Below are 18555 nucleotides of genomic sequence, written 5' to 3' on the forward strand. Positions count from 1 at the left end.
AAAAACTGTATTAAAAAGAAAGTTAATTTCAATTAAGAAAAGTAATCTTGGTAAATCAATTTCTCACGTACCTACATTTGACTCAAAATTCATTTAAAAAACAGGGCCGGATTTACCTACTTGCCGCCCATGGGCCGGATTTACCTACTTGCTGCCTATGGGCCACCTGTATTTTGCCGCCCCCTTCTCATTCGTTTCGAAACATCAATAAAAAAACAACTTAATCGGCCCGAAACAGTAACAGAGAAACAACTTAAAACGGGACTAAGGCCGCAAATAATAAAAAGAAACACATAAAATATAATAAGAAACCCGGGACGTTTCGCAGGGATCACACCCGCATTTTCAACCGGCAAAACAAGAAAAATTAAAAGAAAGGACACTATGCCCCTCACTACTAGCAAAAGTTCGCACGGAACTTTGCGCGAAAGTTAAGTTCCGTAAACCTATCTATGTGTGAACAAGGCCTTCCATTTGTAAGAAATGAAGGTAAAAATTATGCAAGAACAAACATAAATGTGGTTTAATAATTTTAACTTCCGCCGGCGCGCAGCGCTGACCGCACTGTGTTTGGCGCAATGCGTGAAGTATTCCGACAGACTTGTAGGCGCTATGCGTTTCACGCCGACCGCCGCACAGTGGATTGAGTCAATTAGAGGGGTCGGACATGAAATTTTTGACAAAAACTGCAAATGTTGATGTTTATTTCGTCACATTTTAAAGTTCAAGGGGTGATACTGGAAGAAAATATCACGAGAAAACCAGTGGAACAGCTTGCAGAACATTCGATTCTTGTATAAACGGAGTTATGAGCGTTTTAAGTTCCCAAATTTTTTCCGACCTCTCTCATTGACTCCATTCACCGTGCGCCGCGCTGAGGGCTTCTCCTTTTTATCTCAAGTCCTCATCATCATTGCTGCACCGCTCCATGCCAAATTGCGTGATTAGTTTCTCTTTTAACTCGACTAATTAAAGGTGCTGTCTCTTGTGTCACCGAAAGACGCTTTCTCGTTTGTAATTGTTTTTTTCTGAATTCGATTTTTTTTAAACCTACATTTTAAAAAAATGCAAAATTTGCCGCCCCCTGCGTTAAGAAATGAGAGATGCCGTACTCCATTACCTAATGCATCTGACGAGTTTTTCAATTCAAAAAGGAACGTATGACACTCCACAAATAAATCACGTTTGAAGCGCAAACCGGAAAAAACACGATTTGTCAAGAGTATTCATTAAGTATTGCACTTTCCACAGAAGCATATTGCACAAAAATGTCACTGTAACGACTTCCGGATATGGTTGCGACCAACTTAAGGCTCAAAATTTTGATTTGTTCGCTCCCTAAAAAAAAATGGTCCATCTCTGTAACTGTGCTCACCAAAACTGACAAAGATCCCAGGGTCAGATGCTGTCCGTGGTCCTGGAGAGAGGGGGACATTTTTCAGGGTTGAAATCCTTCCTCTTATTTAATTGTTTTTTAAATAAACTTATGCTAGGACACTATCCCTAAATAACAAACAGACCAATTTTGGCTCCAATGCGTCGAGCTCTGCACGTGTGAACTTGAGTTTTTATTACTCCGATTTTTATTACTCTCGCCAGGGTCGGTCTGCCCAGGGCCGAAGGGGGCCCTCCCGCCCCCCTTCCTCCTCTTACAGTCACTCTCCTGGCCGCAGCCGTTGCGCCGCGTCATTTTTGTGGGAACATTGATCAGCGTTTCGAGTAAGGCTCAGTTCGGGTGCGATATTCTATCGTCTCGACTGGCCGCTACGCGCCCAACCCCCCCCCCCCTCCCCCAAAGACGCTCCGCGCCACCAGACTATCGATATTTTAGACCAAAATATTGTATCGATATTTCAACGTTGATATATCGTCCGTATCGATACATTTATCTCTAGAAATATCGAATCGATTTTTCTTTCTTTCTTCTGCTGAGTTGTGTATTTTACACCTCGGAAAATCGGAAATCATGGTCAATTTTTCATAGTTCGAATTTCGGATTTCGCTGGCCAGGTTGTACAGACCTACGTCACAGGGTAAACAAACCTCAAGATGCATATACCTCCTTTTTTTTCTCTATGTAGGTATAGGACTTTTCGCGTGGCTGCTCGACGGTTTGTTAATCTGTGGAGGTTAAGCTACATTCACGCGTCGCAAGCAACCTGGCGCGTCTGCTTCTTGCTACTACGAGCGCGCCTTCATTTCCTCCCGCATGCAACAAGGACAACCGCGATGATAAAGAATTCCATTTGGCGAAATCGAGCCGAGAGCAGGCACCACGAGTATAATACATTATGGGTTATTTTAGTGATGGGTGGGATTTTATTTAAAATTCCTAGGAATCCTAGGTATTTACTGTAGTAAACAATTATCATTTATTCCATCACTTCTTCGGATTATTTAATTTTAATCAATCTATATTCATGTGAAGTGTAGCTCATCTGCATTTTTCTTTCCCTGGAACCTAAATGTATATTATGAGTTTGAATCCATCAGAAATTAAGTCAGTCAAAATCAAATATAACTACATACGAAGTGAAAACGATTTGTATTTCGCGAATCAAAGTGATAGTTAAAGCAACCAAAATGTGTCAGAAATGTTCCCAAATTACTAGGTAAGGCTTTTATCAGCTCATCATCTGATCCAATAATTTTAATTGTGGCATTTCATTCGGCATGTCGCCGCACGACTTCTATGATACTCAAAGTCTCACATATATAATTTGAAAGGTGGGGTCTGGGGGGAGCGGCGCCCCTTCAGCAGGTAGCTTTTGCTACTTGTTTTGTTTTTTCTTTTTTCATTCGATTTAGTAGCGTCCATTCAAATATAGTATGATACGCTAAATGCATATGCACTCGAAAAACCGACTAAAACTTTTCTCGTGATGCGGCAACGTATCGGTCAACAATGTAAAATTATGAGGTGTCCTCTGATGGGGATCTGGTCCTCCCAGGTTTTGCCACTCTTTCTTTTTCATCATAGAAGAAATAATTTTTCGTTCTCACTTTCTTGAAGCATAGCCGGTATAGTTTTTCAAACTTCATTTTCATTTTAATCGTCTTAATATTTTCTTTAGCATGTACTACTCTGGAAAACCAGAGGCGTTTTATTTCTGAATGTCCCATTTTTTTTAATACAGTAGTAATTTAGAAAGGGTTTCAGGGGGGGGGGGCGTGAAGGTTTGCAGACTTAGCGTAATGCATATAGCGTGCAGTCTGCAAACTTTTTGTCAACCAAACCCTTCAAAGCATCGTTTCCACGTCTTTCCATACAACCATCTGCTTCCGAGATCCAGGAGGTAAGTTTCAGAGAATTAGCTACTTATGTGGGAGAATAACATACTAAAAATTCCGATCAATTCATTAAGACATGGGCCCATGTCATCGTGTTACCTCCGAACCCACAATTTTCAAGTTGAAAACTTGGCAACGTTGCAACGAGAGGACAAACTATTTTCCGGCAATGAAAATTTCAGGAAATTTTAACATCATATTGGAGAGTAACATACTAAAAATTCAGACCGATCCAAGAAGCAGGGGGCCAGTGTCACAATTTTTTTTGCAAAATCCATAATTTTGAAGTTTGAAACTGCAACGCTGTAACGGGAGCAAAAAAAATTTCTCGGTCATGAAAATTTCAGGAGAGTCGTACTTTATACCAGAGAATAACACACTAAAAATTCAGATCAATCCAAGAAGAAATGGGGCAGGGGGAGAATTTAGTTGCCTTACATGAGCCTATTTTCCGAAAAAAGCCTAAAAAAACCATAAAATCGCGATTATTTCTCCAGGAGCTCCAACAACCTATTTCGAAATTGTGGTTCTTAGTATCTGGTAGTGCTCCTCTTAACATTCCAGCTCAAATTTTTATGTCAGGACCAACTTCGAGCAAAACCCCTTTCAGGAGCACCGTGCCAAGGGAAAGTGTTTTTGGAAAAAAAGTTATGCCACCAAAAGGTCCTTTTTGACCCACAGAATCGACTCCTTCAAAATTTGTACTTAATCCTGGGACACCTTGTATATTCATGCTAAGTGCTGAAATTTAACTTTGACGGTGCCAGAAAATCTGCTTTCTAACGATACTTGACAATATTGCGTAAATAATTCTCTAAGAATCCTGGAGCTGATGTAACAACTGAAAACCTAAATCCTTCAATTTTCGAATTCAATGGTCAAAACTAGTTTCCAGGAATCCCATATTAGCAAAAATAGTCTTGACTGAAATGAAGGAGAAGACACTATCAATAACCAATGATTTAGCAAAACATGAAAAAATTGATCTTTCAGTTAACGTATCAATTTCAAAGACAAAATAACCTCATTCCCATAGGTGAGGGAAAAATCAATACAAATCCCCAAACTTTCAATTTTAATCACAAGCCCTTTCAGTCCTAAGAAGGGATTGCCAAGCAGCTGGGAATTTAAATGGCACCTCCATATCGGACAGGATCTGTGACAAGGGTCTTCATCTCTCCAAAATGTGAAGTATAATTACTAGCGTCACTGCGAGATGGAAAAATCTGGACATTTTGTTGATGCAAGGTTGACCCTGAGAGCTCCCAAGACAAAAATTCTCAAGCTTTAGAGTAGGAATTGAATTGCAAACAGAAAATGAAACGCTAGAGTCTTCTGCGTTAAAAAATTCAACTAGAACCATGCGTTTCTTATTCCCCAGGCTGTTAATGAGCATTTCCGTTGAGAGCAGAGAATCACCAATTTTAACCTTTTTTCCTAGATTCCACTCTCCTTGAAAATAAGGTCTCTTTTCACTGATCCTGTCACGTATAAATACTACAGAGAAGAGTTACAGTAGACCAGGAAAAAATAAATAATGCGCAAAATATGAATTCTTAAAAACTGTACTTGAATCATGATTGAATTTGCAGACCAAACACTATTTTGCTGAGGTCAAAATCATGCATACACTTTGTATAGAGAGAGAACATGAAAGACACACATTGATGTGCCAAGAAAATGGAAAAGGGGGACAATTAGCCAGAATAAATGAAGTGCAGTTTTCAACAACCTCCAACCAGAGGTATTGGTCGTAATTTGAGACAAAAGAAGCAAAGGAATGTCCAGGAAAATGATTGTGCACACATTAAAATATGACTGGTGTATCTTAGTGAATGATAAAATGCGAACACCTACAGAAAAAAACAGAATATATAATAAAAGAAGAATTAAATACTGATTAACTAGAAAAGCTACAGAAAATACAAACTTAGACAATTTTCTCCCTTTCCCTGATACAAGGTACAAGCCAAAAAATTTTGAGTAGTGCGATCTCAACACAAATTCTTTTCAGTTCATGGAAGGTTTGACGTAAGAATACCTTCAAGTCATCAAGTTGAATGAGCATTATGAAGCATTCAGGGTTGAGCCACGGGGGCCATCTGCAAATTTCGTAAGGCACTTAAGGGGGGTCAAGAGGTACCTTGCGGTGGGAGGAGGGGTCAAGCGCTGCCTTACGTATGCCTAACGCTAGGATTTTATTTCTTCTAAATTACGTAAATTCAAAGACTGACTAGTCAAAATTTCGTTTTTTTTTTTTAGAAATTTAATGTTTTTTTTTGATAGAATGAATTTTTTTTGAACTTTTTGAAATTAAAATCTGGTTATTTTTTCAATACAACTGTTATTCTTTATGATCTCTTACCGTAATGTCTAAAACAATACAGATTTGTTTCAACACCATTTTTTCATTAAATTATGCATTTAAACGATTGAAAGGGGTGGGGGGGGGTTTGGTCCGCCTACCGTAATTTCTTAGGGGGGGGATCTGGTCCGCATTACGTAATTACTTAGGGGGGGAGGTCTCGTCCGCCTTACGTAATTACTTAGGGGGGGTCCAGACTAGCCTTACAAGGGTCTTACGGTGGGGAGGGGGGGTGGGGTGTCTAAAAATTAGAGAAAGTGCCTTGCGTAATTTGTGGACGGCCCCATACTTCAAATTGAACAATTAAATTATATAGAAATGAGCTTTCTCCTCGCAGACACATACAACTATTTGTAAATTAAAATGTTCAGGTCAAGGGATTTAAAAATTTCAGTATGTTGTTTCTTACTCAGAGATTTCGCTTATAATTGAATTACTTGAATTTGCGGTGAAGTTTAGAGATCAGAACAATCATGCTCCAGTCTCAGGGCAGGGGAGGAGTATTGGCAGTCATGTAGTGAGGGTCAAAATAGACATGGTTTTGTCCTGCCGCCCATTTAAATAGGAGAGATTATTCACATTCACCAGAAAGACATGACAAAGAGGTAAAAGATAAATCATAGCATTAAAGGGCTTAATGCGGAATGCTTATGCACGCTCCCCTCGGATCCGTCTAGCAAGTTGGATGTCTTTGGGCATAATGGTGACGCGCTTAGCGTGGATGGCGCACAAGTTGGTGTCTTCAAAAAGACCAACTAAATAGGCCTCACTTGCTTCCTGAAATGAAAAAGGCAGAAAAATGAGAGAGTTCACTCGCTTAATATTTTTGTCGACACTAAGAGAGAAAGAAAAATGTACCAATAAGGATACACAGCAGTGATCCCTAAGGAGAAAGTCAAGTATTAGTCATCAGCAAAGGAGGTGTCGTATAAACATAGAGTTGCAATGTAAGTGGCAGAGCTGTCGCCACTTCTGAGCATTTTCCAGGTCCCGAGTTCCAAGAATGCTGTGTGACGCTGGGGCACTTTTTCGATACACAGATACCCGGACATCCGATGTAAACAAAGAGGATCGGAATTATCACGTATTCCACACCGCCATTATGGATCGTACATGTATCGAAAAAGTGACCGAAGCTTGGCGCACACCAGACTTGGAACTCGTCGAGCAAAACATGATGCCAGCTTTTCCATTTACATTACGCCTCCACGCACTCTAATCGTGTAAAAAGTGTAAAATAATCTTCAATCCTCATTCCTCCTACGTGCCATCACCACCAAAGTTCGTCAAAAAGTTGGTGTAGGGGTTGAGATTATATGAATATACACAAGTTTGTAGCACTCTAGGATGGCTAGCCACCATTGTCCCTCCCCCCCCCCTCACCAGACCACACTCTTTCTGACATCAAGCACCTTGGTATTACTGCATCAATCTCATCCCTTCACCCTCTCATTGGGCGCTCTCTGCTCCTGCTCCTTCTCCCAAGAGGAACCCAATTTATGACCTTCTTCCACAGCCTGTTTCGAGCCAATTTCTAAACATGACAAAACCATACAAATTGTTTCATCATAACGATTAAATTCCGAAGAAGTTGTGATGTCTTTCAGAACAATGGAACTATTGTAAACTTTAGCTAGAGCGAAAACTTGAGTTGTTTCTAAGGTCGTCTTGGCAAGGGTGAGGCTGTATATACTTCCAACATGACTGCTGGAGATTTCAACTTTCAAAGGACCCTTTCGATGATAAAGTCACCACATCAATTAGTAGAAAATAAAATAGTGCATCCTTGTGAATTTGCAACAATTAGCCAATGAGAGTCACTCGAAGAGACAGAATTTTAGCTGAAGTACATATTTAACTTTATTGATACATTTCAGGAAAAAAGTTCCTTTTTGAAAATACTCACTTGCAGGGCACCAATGGCAGCACTTTGGAACCTCAAGTCAGTTTTGAAATCTTGGGCAATTTCACGAACCAGCCGTTGGAAAGGTAACTTGCGGATGAGCAATTCAGTACTTTTCTGGTATCTCCTGATTTCACGGAGAGCTACTGTTCCAGGCCTGAAAAATTCAAGTTATTGGTGAGAGGCTGAGGACAACGCAAGGGTACAGAAAGTTCTTTGCCTTCATAATGCTAAACACTTGATACTGCACACTTCACCATTATCTATGTATAAAAGAACGCACTTGTTTAGCACAGCGGTGGGCTCCCTGATTTCGCTTACCTCTCCTTGGTTCAGTTGGCAAGCTGCTATGCTGGCTGGGGAAATTTCGGGTTTGCCTTGCGGCATCACTGCAGAAATTCCCGTGGCCAATCAGAGGAGCGGATTTCTCGGCTGATCAGAGGAGGGGGGAGCGGGGCCAGAAGGAAGGGCCTGGAGCTTGGAGCGCGGAGGGCGCAAAGTCGTCGGAGACTACTGGATTTTTATTTTTCTATCATTTTCTTCTTTATTTTGTGTTTTTCACTGGATCCAAAGTTTGAGCGTGCTTTTTCTTGATGTGCTTCGTCGAAAGCTTCAAAAAACAGAAGCTATTGTCGAAACCGCGAGTTATGTTTCTATCCGCTTTCCCACATACCTTAACAGTGCTTTTCACTATTTTCCTTCCATGAAAGAGCGCGTTACACAGTTTCCTTTGCAAAAAGTAATGCGCTTCCTAATTCCCATCCCATCGAATAATGGTTAAAATAGTCTCTTTTACAAAAGTAGTGCATTCAAACGAAGAAGTGATATAAAAATTTAAAAAAGAGAAAACCAAGGGGAGGAATGCCTTTTGTCTTCCCTTCTCTTACCCCTTTTCAGGGAGTAAATTCATCCATTATAATTTTAACTAGACAAGTTAAAGTTAGTTTAAAACTAAATCTTAGTCACTTTAATAAATTTTATTCATTTTTTTAACTTCATAAGTTAATGTTTTATAACTAAAATGGGTCAGTTGCGCTGGTAACAGCATCGTGTTTTGATGCTTCATTCAGGTAGATACACTATAAATAATAAGATCTGTCCAAACAGCAACTTTCTACGTTGAATATTGACAGAGATATTGCCCTTTGAAAAGTTAGGGTTTTAACATCATCCACCGCAGAAGTTACACCCTTAGTTTCTTCCACTTTGCTTTCATCAGTCCTGGAGACATACATTTGCACTGGTTACTTAACATGAAACTCAGATGAAAGCAAGGTGGAAGAAACCAAGGGTGTCACTACCGCCATGGATGATGTCGAAAACTCGATTTTTCAAAGGGCAATATCTCGGTTTACAGGCAACGTAGAAAGTTGCTGTTAGGACAAATCTTATCTTATTATTTTTAGCTGATCTCCGAGAAACAGGAATCGAAACATGGCTCTGTGACCAGCACAGCTAACCCATTTGCAAATTTTGGCTTAGGTCACTCTCCAATAATTGTAATATGTTAAGGCTTGGCTTAATTTAATCAAGAATGACAGGGTCCAACAGTTGCATAAGAAACGTGTGGCCGCACTCAGATCAAAATCTAGGAGGGACACTGAGTGACATCACATATGTTAGTGTGCCTGCTAGTGTTCCATGCTAGTAACTTCAAAAGCATTACAGCAAAAAAGCTCCTCTAATCAGACACAGCAGCAGAGTCACATGTCTAAACAACAAAGGCTTAGAAAAATGCCAGAAGAAATCACTAATCAGCTCTACTTTGCTTGAAATTGGCACGAAGAGTCCGATTCTAAGAGCTCCGTGTTCTCAGGTGGTCGCAAAGAACATCATATTAAACAATGACAAAATTCAGCTGGTGCCAAATTTCTTGGTTTTTGGAGCAGGATTCTTTAAATATTGACCCATCAAGGTATTTTCTGCAAATTGAAGAACTTGCCACCCTCTTATAGGTTCTACAATCTGCAATTCAAGCAATCTGAGGCTATTTATTGTTGAAAATGCAATGAAAAACTTGTGGAAACTAATGGTATACCTGTAGCGATGAGGCTTCTTGACACCTCCGGTTGATGGGGCACTCTTCCTTGCGGCTTTGGTGGCCAGTTGCTTCCTGGGGGCTTTACCACCTGTTGATTTACGTGCTGTCTGCTTAGTACGAGCCATGATTCACTGAAGAACAGAGGGAAAGATAAAGATTATAGAAAATGCTATTACAAATCATGTTTTAAATTGAGAATACTGCCAAATTTCTTCCTTTAACTGACACAAATCTATAGTGCGGCTTGAATTTTTAGTTAGAATCCAGATAGTGCTTACAAAAACCCTTGTAATTACCCATTTGCATGCACCGAAAATGAGCTAAAATTGTATTCAAAAATGAGAAAAAAATAGTTTCCATCAAGTCTCCAACTTGAAAATTTCACAGAACCTTCCTAAGGGTCTGCTGGACAAAATATAAAAATTTGACAAAAATCAAAGGGGGGGGGGGGGGGTGATTGTTGCTACTAGAGTACCTGCATAGCGAGAGTATAGACAGATGTGAAACTCTGAAAATCCATCAGGCCTTCACTGATGCCTCCGCGAATAAAGTTAGGGCCCAGAAATGCAGCCAACCTATGAATTTCAATTATCCAGAGCGATTTATTAATACAATTGTTACGAACCATCGTTTATAAAGCATGTATTTGCCTTAGTTTTTGCATAAATTTCAGAGACAAATAGAGGCCGAGCACGTTGGATTTTCAGTGAGGCACATCTAATTCTCGGGGATCCAACGAAACAACTGTCATGTATTTTCTGATTTCGCCTAGAGTTGACTGATGCTAGTCGGCTGTTGGCATTATGGCGGCTTGTTTACATTCTTCTTAATCAATTGCAAAGCGGAAAATTTTCCAATTTTTCCTTTGAAACTCTTCCAAATTGTCATAAAATGACTTACTACTAGGTAAAAAATTAATTCGCCCCTTTTAATCAACATTTGTGATACTTTCGGTGGTTTCACTTTATGTAGTGAGAAGCAGATTCCTCGAGACTCTCAGCCTGGTCCGCAGATTGTTCAACTTCATAATGGATAATTTTAGTTATCGAACTTTCTTTTGACTTTAAATGGTGTATAATTTTTTCTAGACAGTATCAATACCTTGTGATCAAATTCTCAATCTATTAACCTCCACATCATGTCGCAGGATGCAGATATTTTAGCTATTTAAGATCTGTCAAGAACCTGATCACAGCAGCACTGCCAGTCTTACAGATACACTGTATTGAAATTTGATGAAAAAAAATTTACTGTCTTATGTCATAAGCTGCTCACTATGATAAGTATAATTGTGGATCAAATGCTTGATGTCTCCAACATCCTATCTCTAAGCCTGATGTAGTGCGTTGAAAGCGGAGTGTTATGGCTGCGAAGCGTCGATATTTGTTGTTGAGGCGTGTAAATGAAACATTTGGATAAGCTTGCAAGCTGTACGAATTCTTTTGTGTGTGGAAAATAGGTAACTGAATGTCCAGAATTCTAAACATCTGACTGTATCTTGAGTACCTAAAGGAAATGTTGGTCAGGTCAGAGTTTGTGAATCCTTGGCAGCAGTTAATGCAATTCTTCTACGTATTTAAGGCCTTCGCTCATCAAAGTTAGGTAAGTAGGAGACCGCTCAGATCCATCATATTATGCTTGTCAGTATTAGTCCATAACTCCATAGTGTAAAAATCCTTGGAGGGTGAAGTGCCCATCATCTGCTGGAGTTCAAGAGATTTGTTTAAGAACTTTTCTTCCTGATTTTTCTCTCAATTTTACCAGAATTTTCTCTTCCACCACCATCATAAAGTATTTCAACCTTGCATTAAATGAGAAATGATGTATACGCTGTCAACTTCGCCTTAGAATTCCTAAAATTGGGAATCGTGAAACAAATAAAGTAGCTTCACCGTAAACATTTGCTAGCTTAATTGGCAGTAAAACTCTCATTAATTCGGTGAAAATAAAAGTAAATGTTTTTTCTTCGCTCATTTCGATGAGGAAACACATTGAATACATATAAATTGTGATACTGGATGCAACTAATACTACTTCCTGCAAAATTGGAAAAATGTGTAACTCGAAAAAAGGAAAGAGGATCTCACCAGGGTGCTCTCTTACAACTTATAGATCAAAATTCGTGATATTTCGGCTCTTAAAGGTTCTTTCATCATTCAGAACTAAAGAAACTAAATTTAGTTTGAACAGGCATCTTTCAAGAGAGAAATGTGACAGCTTATTTGCAGTTTTTAGCTTTTTCATAATGCGTCAAATCTACCTCTTGACGAGAACAGGCGAAGATTCGAACCGCACACTACTTATTGTTGGTTTACATTTCTCACTTACCAAACTTTAATGAGCAAAGTTGTTAAGTACGTAGGAGAATTTCATTAACTGCTGCCAAGGATTCACAAACTCTGACCTGACCAACATTTCCTTCAGGTACTTGAGATACGGTCAGATGTTTAGAATTCTGGACATTCAGTTATTTCTCACACACAAAAGAATTTGTACTGCTTACAGGCTTATCCAACCGTTTCATTTACACGGCTCCTCAAAGACACATATCGACACTTCAGTCGTAATGCTCCGCATTCAATGCATTATATCAGGCTTCGGGATAGGATTTTGGAAACAGAATTATTGACAGAGAATTATCTTGAAAAAATTATACACCATTTACAGTCAAAGAACATTTCGATTGCTAAAGTAATTATCCATAAGGAAGTTGAACAATCTGAGGACCAGGCTGTCTCGAGGATTCTGTTTCTCACTGCAAGAAGTGAAACCACCGAAAGTATCACAAATGTTGAGTAGAAGGGGTGAATTCATTATTTACTTGGTAAAAAGTCATTTTATGACAAATTCGAAGAGTTTCAAAGGAAAAATTGGAAAATTTTCCGCTTTGCAAGTGATAAGTAAGGAAGAATGTAAACAAATTGCCATGTTGTCAAAAGCTCACCAGCAGATGCGACTAGCACCAGTCAACTTTAGGCGAAATCAGAAAAATGATGACCATTGTTTTATTGAATCCGCGAGAATTCGATGTGCCTCACTCAAAATACATTGGCGGAATAGGGCGTGCTCGGTCTCTATTTGTCTCTGATAAATTTACTCATTTTTGCGGAAGAAAGCTCATTTATGTACTTTGTTAGCCATCTTGGTTAGGATTGGAATCTACAGACTGGCAGAGAAATTTTGTGCGTTAGAAGTTGGTTAGAAGGGTGGCTGCACTTTTGGGCCCTAAGCCCTCCATGGAGCGATCTGTCCATACTCTCGCTATACAGGTACTCTACTTGCTACAGCCCCCCAAAGGTTTAAATCAGGGGGAATGGGCACCCCTTTTTTCAAAAATAACATGATTCATTCATTTTTCAATAGAGCAGACAAACAGCTTCAAAACAAGCTCAAATTGAGCCCTGTAGCTTAATTAAAACCCGAATTATGATTTTTTGAAATTCAAGGGGTTCACAGCCCCAGGGTTTTTTTGCCATCTTTGAGCTCCCCTAACTCCGATTCTATTGGTCATAGAGAGCTGAAATTTTGGGATTTTGATACCATCATACGGATCATTATGTTCACCAAGTTTCATCAAAATCAAAGATGGTCATGAAAATTCACTAATGCGCTCTTGTCAGCTAATTCTATCGCATTAGTGGTTGAGACGAACGTCTATCTTCAACTAGCTCTGAATTAGCACCACTCAACAGGTTAACACATGCCGTCAGATGGCACCACAGGTGAGCGGTAACATACAATACTTTGACTTTTGTCTCAACATACAATGTGCAAGCTCTATAGCTTCACAGACCGGAAGCAGACAGAGATACCCAGATTCTGTTAGATAATATCACGCAGCAATGGCAATAGAATCAAATCCGTGTGTGCTCAACAATCCATTAAACTTCTCTCCCACTTTTGTCAGAAAAAGTGTTGAACCGTTGGAACTGGGCTTCAGGAACAGAACATGAATCAATCGACAGTTAAAAATAAATTGACAGTGAACAGTTTGTTTGGCAGTCTAATGTACAAGCATTACACTTGAGTGAATACAACCGGATATAGGTAGTCATCTACTACCAAGAGAAAGAGAAGCAGAAACGAGATCACTAGAAGTAGAAACCTATTAAGTTAGTGATTGAGTTCGGAAGTACGAAGGATCGAGTTCCGAAGTGCAACAAAACAGTGATAAGACGGCTCAAACGACGGGGAGCGGGTGAACGATTATGATTATGATTACACGGCTGCAGGCAGGAAGTTCCTGCCTTACAAGGCACACCCACACCAAACAAAACAGAGCTCATGGAAACGGGGTGAAATGTTGAACAGGAGACAGTGAACATGACTGCATATGAGGGATGCTTTGATAAGAATTCTGATGGAGGTAGTACTTACAGAGATTGGCGATGTAATTTGGGAAATACAACCAAAGAAAACAATGGATTCAGGAATGCAACGGTGCAAAAATTCGTAGTCGAGGTTCGACAAAGTCATAGAGAAGAAAAGGAGGTGTTTGCATCTTGAGGTTTGTTTACCCTAAGACGTAGGTCGGTACAACCTGGCCAGCGAAATTCGGAATTCGAAGTATGAAAAACGAACCATAATGTCCCATTTTTTTACTTAAATCAACTCATGATACAATTTCAAGCACTTTTTTGGAATGACTTTTTTCCATAAATTACACCACTTCCGAAAAAATTGATGATAAAAGTCGCAGTACCAACCTACGTCATCAAAAAAATCCAAGATGCCCGAAATGCTAACACCTCCTTTTTTTTCTCTATGCGACAGAGCACAGGAAGCATGAACGGCGGAATGAAATAATGAGTACCGAAATGGCGGAGCGAGCGTTTTGATTGGACGATGCCCGACCAGCTCTGATTTTTGATTTGCAGAAATAAGGTTATCACGGATTGGTTACGGAACGTAGAATATTAGTCTCTCATTGGCAGAAACAAAGTTGAATTTCATTGGGAGAATAATGTAGTAGAAATAGATCGTATTGCGAATTTTTGCGATCGAATTAGAGTCCCTTTATACTGAGAGTCAAGACAATTCGGCTCATGGATGTCACAAACGGGAATAAAGATTACAGAAATTGAACGTTCTTCGTGATCTTTGATCGGCCCATTCTCAAATGCCTTTCTCCGTTCCTCCTCTCATTCCGTTTGTTCCTTGCCGAACCCGTAATTCCCTGGTCCATTTCAGATTATAATCTTTGCAATTGATGAAAATGTAATCTTTATTCCCGTTTGTGACACTGTGGAGGCCTAAAATACGGGAACCAATCAGAAATGGATTCAAATTGTCTTGACTCTCAGTATAAAGGGACTCTAGATCGAATGTCATTCATCAAACGAATTGATCAGTGCTGAGTGATGCCGATGATCGGTGATGTCAGGAGCCAATCAGAGCTCAGATTTTTTTCTAGGTGATTCGTCAAGCTCAAAAGAAGTGGTCGAACTGGCATGCGATATATCGCATCTTTTAGGTCAAAAATCTCGGCAGATTTTGAATTTTCAGTAAAGAAAAGGACGATAGCCCCTGCGCATGAGCCTAAAGAATCATTCTAAACCTTAAAATCGGCAAAATTCAGAGAAATGAAAGCAGGATAGTGTTTGGAAAAAAACCTCGCATTCGATTCAGCTATCGATTTCGGTATCGAATGCGAGGTTTTTTTCCAAACACTATCCTGTTTTCATTTCTCTGAATTTTGCCGATTTTTGGGTTCAGAATGATTCTTCAGGCTCATGCGCAGGGGCTATCGTCCTTTTTTTTGCTGAAAATTCAAAATCTGCCGAGATTTTTTACCTAAAAGATGCGATATATCGCATGCCAGTTCGACCACGTCACTTGAGCTTGACGAATCACCTTAAATGAAATTAAAAAGAAAATAAGAAAACACGAAACACTAAAACACAGAAATTGCGAAAACACCAGACTTGAATTGACAAAACACAACAACAGATAGAGATGACGGAACAAAAATTTTGGTGAGAGATGAAGTTTCTGACATCGATTGCATCAATTCAAAAATCGAATTCAAGTCCCGAGGTGAATTCGAAATTTCAAATTGATGGCTTTCAACGGTCTCTGGTGAGACCAACGAAGAAGTCGAATATCATTGAAAAAAAATGCAGAATCGTCGAATATCATTCAACGGCGAATGATAATCGATCGCGAAAATTCGCTTCTTGTCTCCACGGGACGTTTTCATGGGATTTGTCCCAAGTTCGAATCGCAGGAATGAAACTTCTGGGATTTTTCCCAGTTACCGTCTCCACGGGACGGGGCTCATAAAGTCCTGCGACTAGTTTGCGTGGGAAGGTAAATATGGAACGCCGTTAGTGTCAAAACTCTTTTCTTGCGCGCGCGGAATTTTTTCTGGCGCGCGGAAAGAAAAAACCCGTTTTCGATGAAAATCTCTGAATTTCCGGATTCCGCGCCGGTTTTCGATATATTTGCGCCGTTCGTGTCAAAACTATTTTTGTCGGCGCGCCGCTTCAAATCTGTTCCGCGCGCGGAATTTTCGATATATCGATTCCTGCTCGCCGTTTGTGTCAGAACTATTTTTTCCCGCGCGGCGCTCCAAATCTGTTCCGCGCGCAGAATTCTCGATATATCGATCCCTGCTCGCCGATCGTGTCAAAACTGTTTTTTCCGGCGCTGCACCAGAAAATAATTCCGCGCGCCACTTTTTCGAAATATTTTCTGGTGCAGCGCCGGAAAAAACAGTTTTGACACGATCGGCAAGCAGGAATCGATGTACCGAAAATTCTGCGCGCGGAACAGATTTGGAGCGCCGCGCCGGAAAAAATAGTTTTGACACAAACGGCGAGCAGGAATCGATATATCGAAAATTCCGCGCGCGGAACAGATTTGAAGCGGCGCGCCGACAAAAATAGTTTTGACACAAACGGCGCAAATATATCGAAAACCGGCACGGAATCCGGAAATTCAGAGATTTTCATCGAAAACGGGTTTTTTCTTTCCGCGCGCCGAAAAAAAATTCCGCGCGCGCAAGAAAAGGGTTTTGACACTAACGGCGTTCCATAGGTAAATTAGTTAAAGTCGAGTATTTAACCGGGATTAAAATAATAATTGCACTCAATTGACAATTAGACACATTTTAACTAAACAAACATTAACAATGTAGTAATGAATAAAATATCGCACGATTCGTTTTCACTTCTTCTTCTTCTCTCAGTGGATCCTAGGGGTACAAGTTCCATACTTGGCACTGGGAAAAATATCGATTGACTCAATATTTTTCTTAAGAATTTTTGCCGCGGTTTTTTTAAAAACCCATTTTTCGGTCACAGGAATTTTTTTTGATGAATTTTTTGATACTGATTGATAGGAAATTTTGCGCTCTTTAAAATGAGTCTGTTTGATTCTCGTTTAAATGTCGAACAATTTTGGATTTACAAGCGATTTACATTAGCTCTAGGTATTTGGGACTTTTAACTGGCACCGTACACGGGTCGGGATTTCGGGAACTGAAAGCGAGCCACACGCATCATATAGGTATTGTTCACATATTCCCGCCATAGAATAATAATAGCTCAGCTATAGTCAGAAAATAGTCAGCTAGTTATTATTATTCAATGTTCCCGCGGAGCGCCCCAACTCCTGTGCCATCCGCTGTGCGCCACCACCGTCGTTTCGGTATCTGCACCCGGAATCTGATGCTGACAGCTCCCGTGTCCGGCACGAAGACATAAAGACGGAGTGCTCGTGTCTAAAACCACGGGGAAAAAGTGAAGCCTGGTTTGGCGCTGGATGCTTGTGTTAGAGTACCTTTATAGACAGAGTATGGCCATTCGTATCTTTTTACTACAGGAAAACTGTTCCGCTTTTTGATTGGTCAACGAGTTTTTAGGCTTCATGATGCTCTAACACCGCAATCACACGCTGAATGTGGCTTGAATGTGGAAGTCATCGGCCCGATGCCTGAATTTTGCGCGTGACGCGCAAAATTCAGCAACGATTCTCAGCAACCATCGGACCAATTTTGAATTTGTCTGAACTATTCGAGTAGATTTAATAATTCGAGTAGATTTAATACACATCTGGATGAAAATAACTCGAATTTGCTAAATTTCAGCCGTTGGGCGATGACTGTTGACTTCCACATTCAGGCGCTAAATTCAGCGTCTGATTGCGGCATTAGGGCCGTAAATAATAAACAAACAAGATGGCGGCTCACCATCGATGAGAAGCTAAATTTGACAAAAATTTCAATTATGCGGCAGTAACAATTTAAACGAGCATATCTACGAATAGCACACGAAAAACACATGAAAACATTGTTAAGCGTCCAGTCCACATACAAACTAGAGGCTTCAAAGAGACTCATCGATGCCTTTGTGTCACCTCTCAACTATCTCTACGTCGACACCGCGCTTTTGAAACTGATTTCCTCTTATCACTGCTATCACTGCCATTGTATTTTTGTCTATACTTATTTTTGTAATGTATATATTTTACATATTTTTCCTTTATGTACATGAGCTACTCATTTGAATTTTCGTGAAGCTTCTGTTTGTGTCAAAACAGAATGCTTCCAAGGATGCAAGAAGTATCAGTGAGAATCATAGCCAGGAAGATCATAGTACCGTTGCCATGTTGTGAAGGCTGATAGATCCATTCTTCACCGTCATTGATATCGCTCTCCTTTCTATTCCGTTACACTACTATTACACACATTACATTTTGCCATGTCATCCACCCATCATGATTTGTCTCTGGTTATGATGGCTAGATTAGTTCCTCTTTTCTTACCATTTCATACATGTTCCGCAATACCTGATAAAGTTCGAATTGAGAGCAGCAAATACTGATGCTTTCCTCATAAGCAAACTGGGTTTTCATCCAGCAATATTGATTACTGACAGGATCTCAATATCATTAGACTTGATGTCGTGATGCAATTTTGACTCATTGTTCCTTAACATTCCTAGAAACTTGTAA

The 18555-nt window shown here is 40.0% G+C and overlaps 1 protein-coding gene across 2 annotated transcripts; it reads right to left on the reverse strand.

Annotated features, from left to right (window-relative positions):
• Positions 1-4840: 4840 nt before the first annotated feature.
• On the reverse strand, positions 4841-14305 carry LOC109038261 (histone H3.3A). Of its 2 annotated transcripts, none has more exons than XM_019053276.2 (4): positions 13978-14305; positions 9598-9731; positions 7563-7716; positions 4841-6433 (listed from the first exon to the last, which is right to left on the reverse strand). In XM_019053276.2, exons 2-4 carry the CDS (start codon positions 9723-9725, stop codon positions 6305-6307), a joined length of 411 nt encoding a protein of 136 aa, XP_018908821.1. In that variant the 5' UTR covers positions 9726-9731; positions 13978-14305; the 3' UTR covers positions 4841-6304. The 2 variants fall into 2 exon arrangements, with proteins under 2 accessions (XP_018908821.1, XP_018908822.1); XM_019053277.2 differs by lacking the exon at positions 13978-14305 and adding an exon at positions 13706-13841.
• Positions 14306-18555: the final 4250 nt, after the last annotated feature.

Source organism: Bemisia tabaci, chromosome 2 (genome assembly GCF_918797505.1).
Source record: "Bemisia tabaci chromosome 2, PGI_BMITA_v3".
NCBI classification, from domain to species: domain Eukaryota; kingdom Metazoa; phylum Arthropoda; class Insecta; order Hemiptera; family Aleyrodidae; genus Bemisia; species Bemisia tabaci.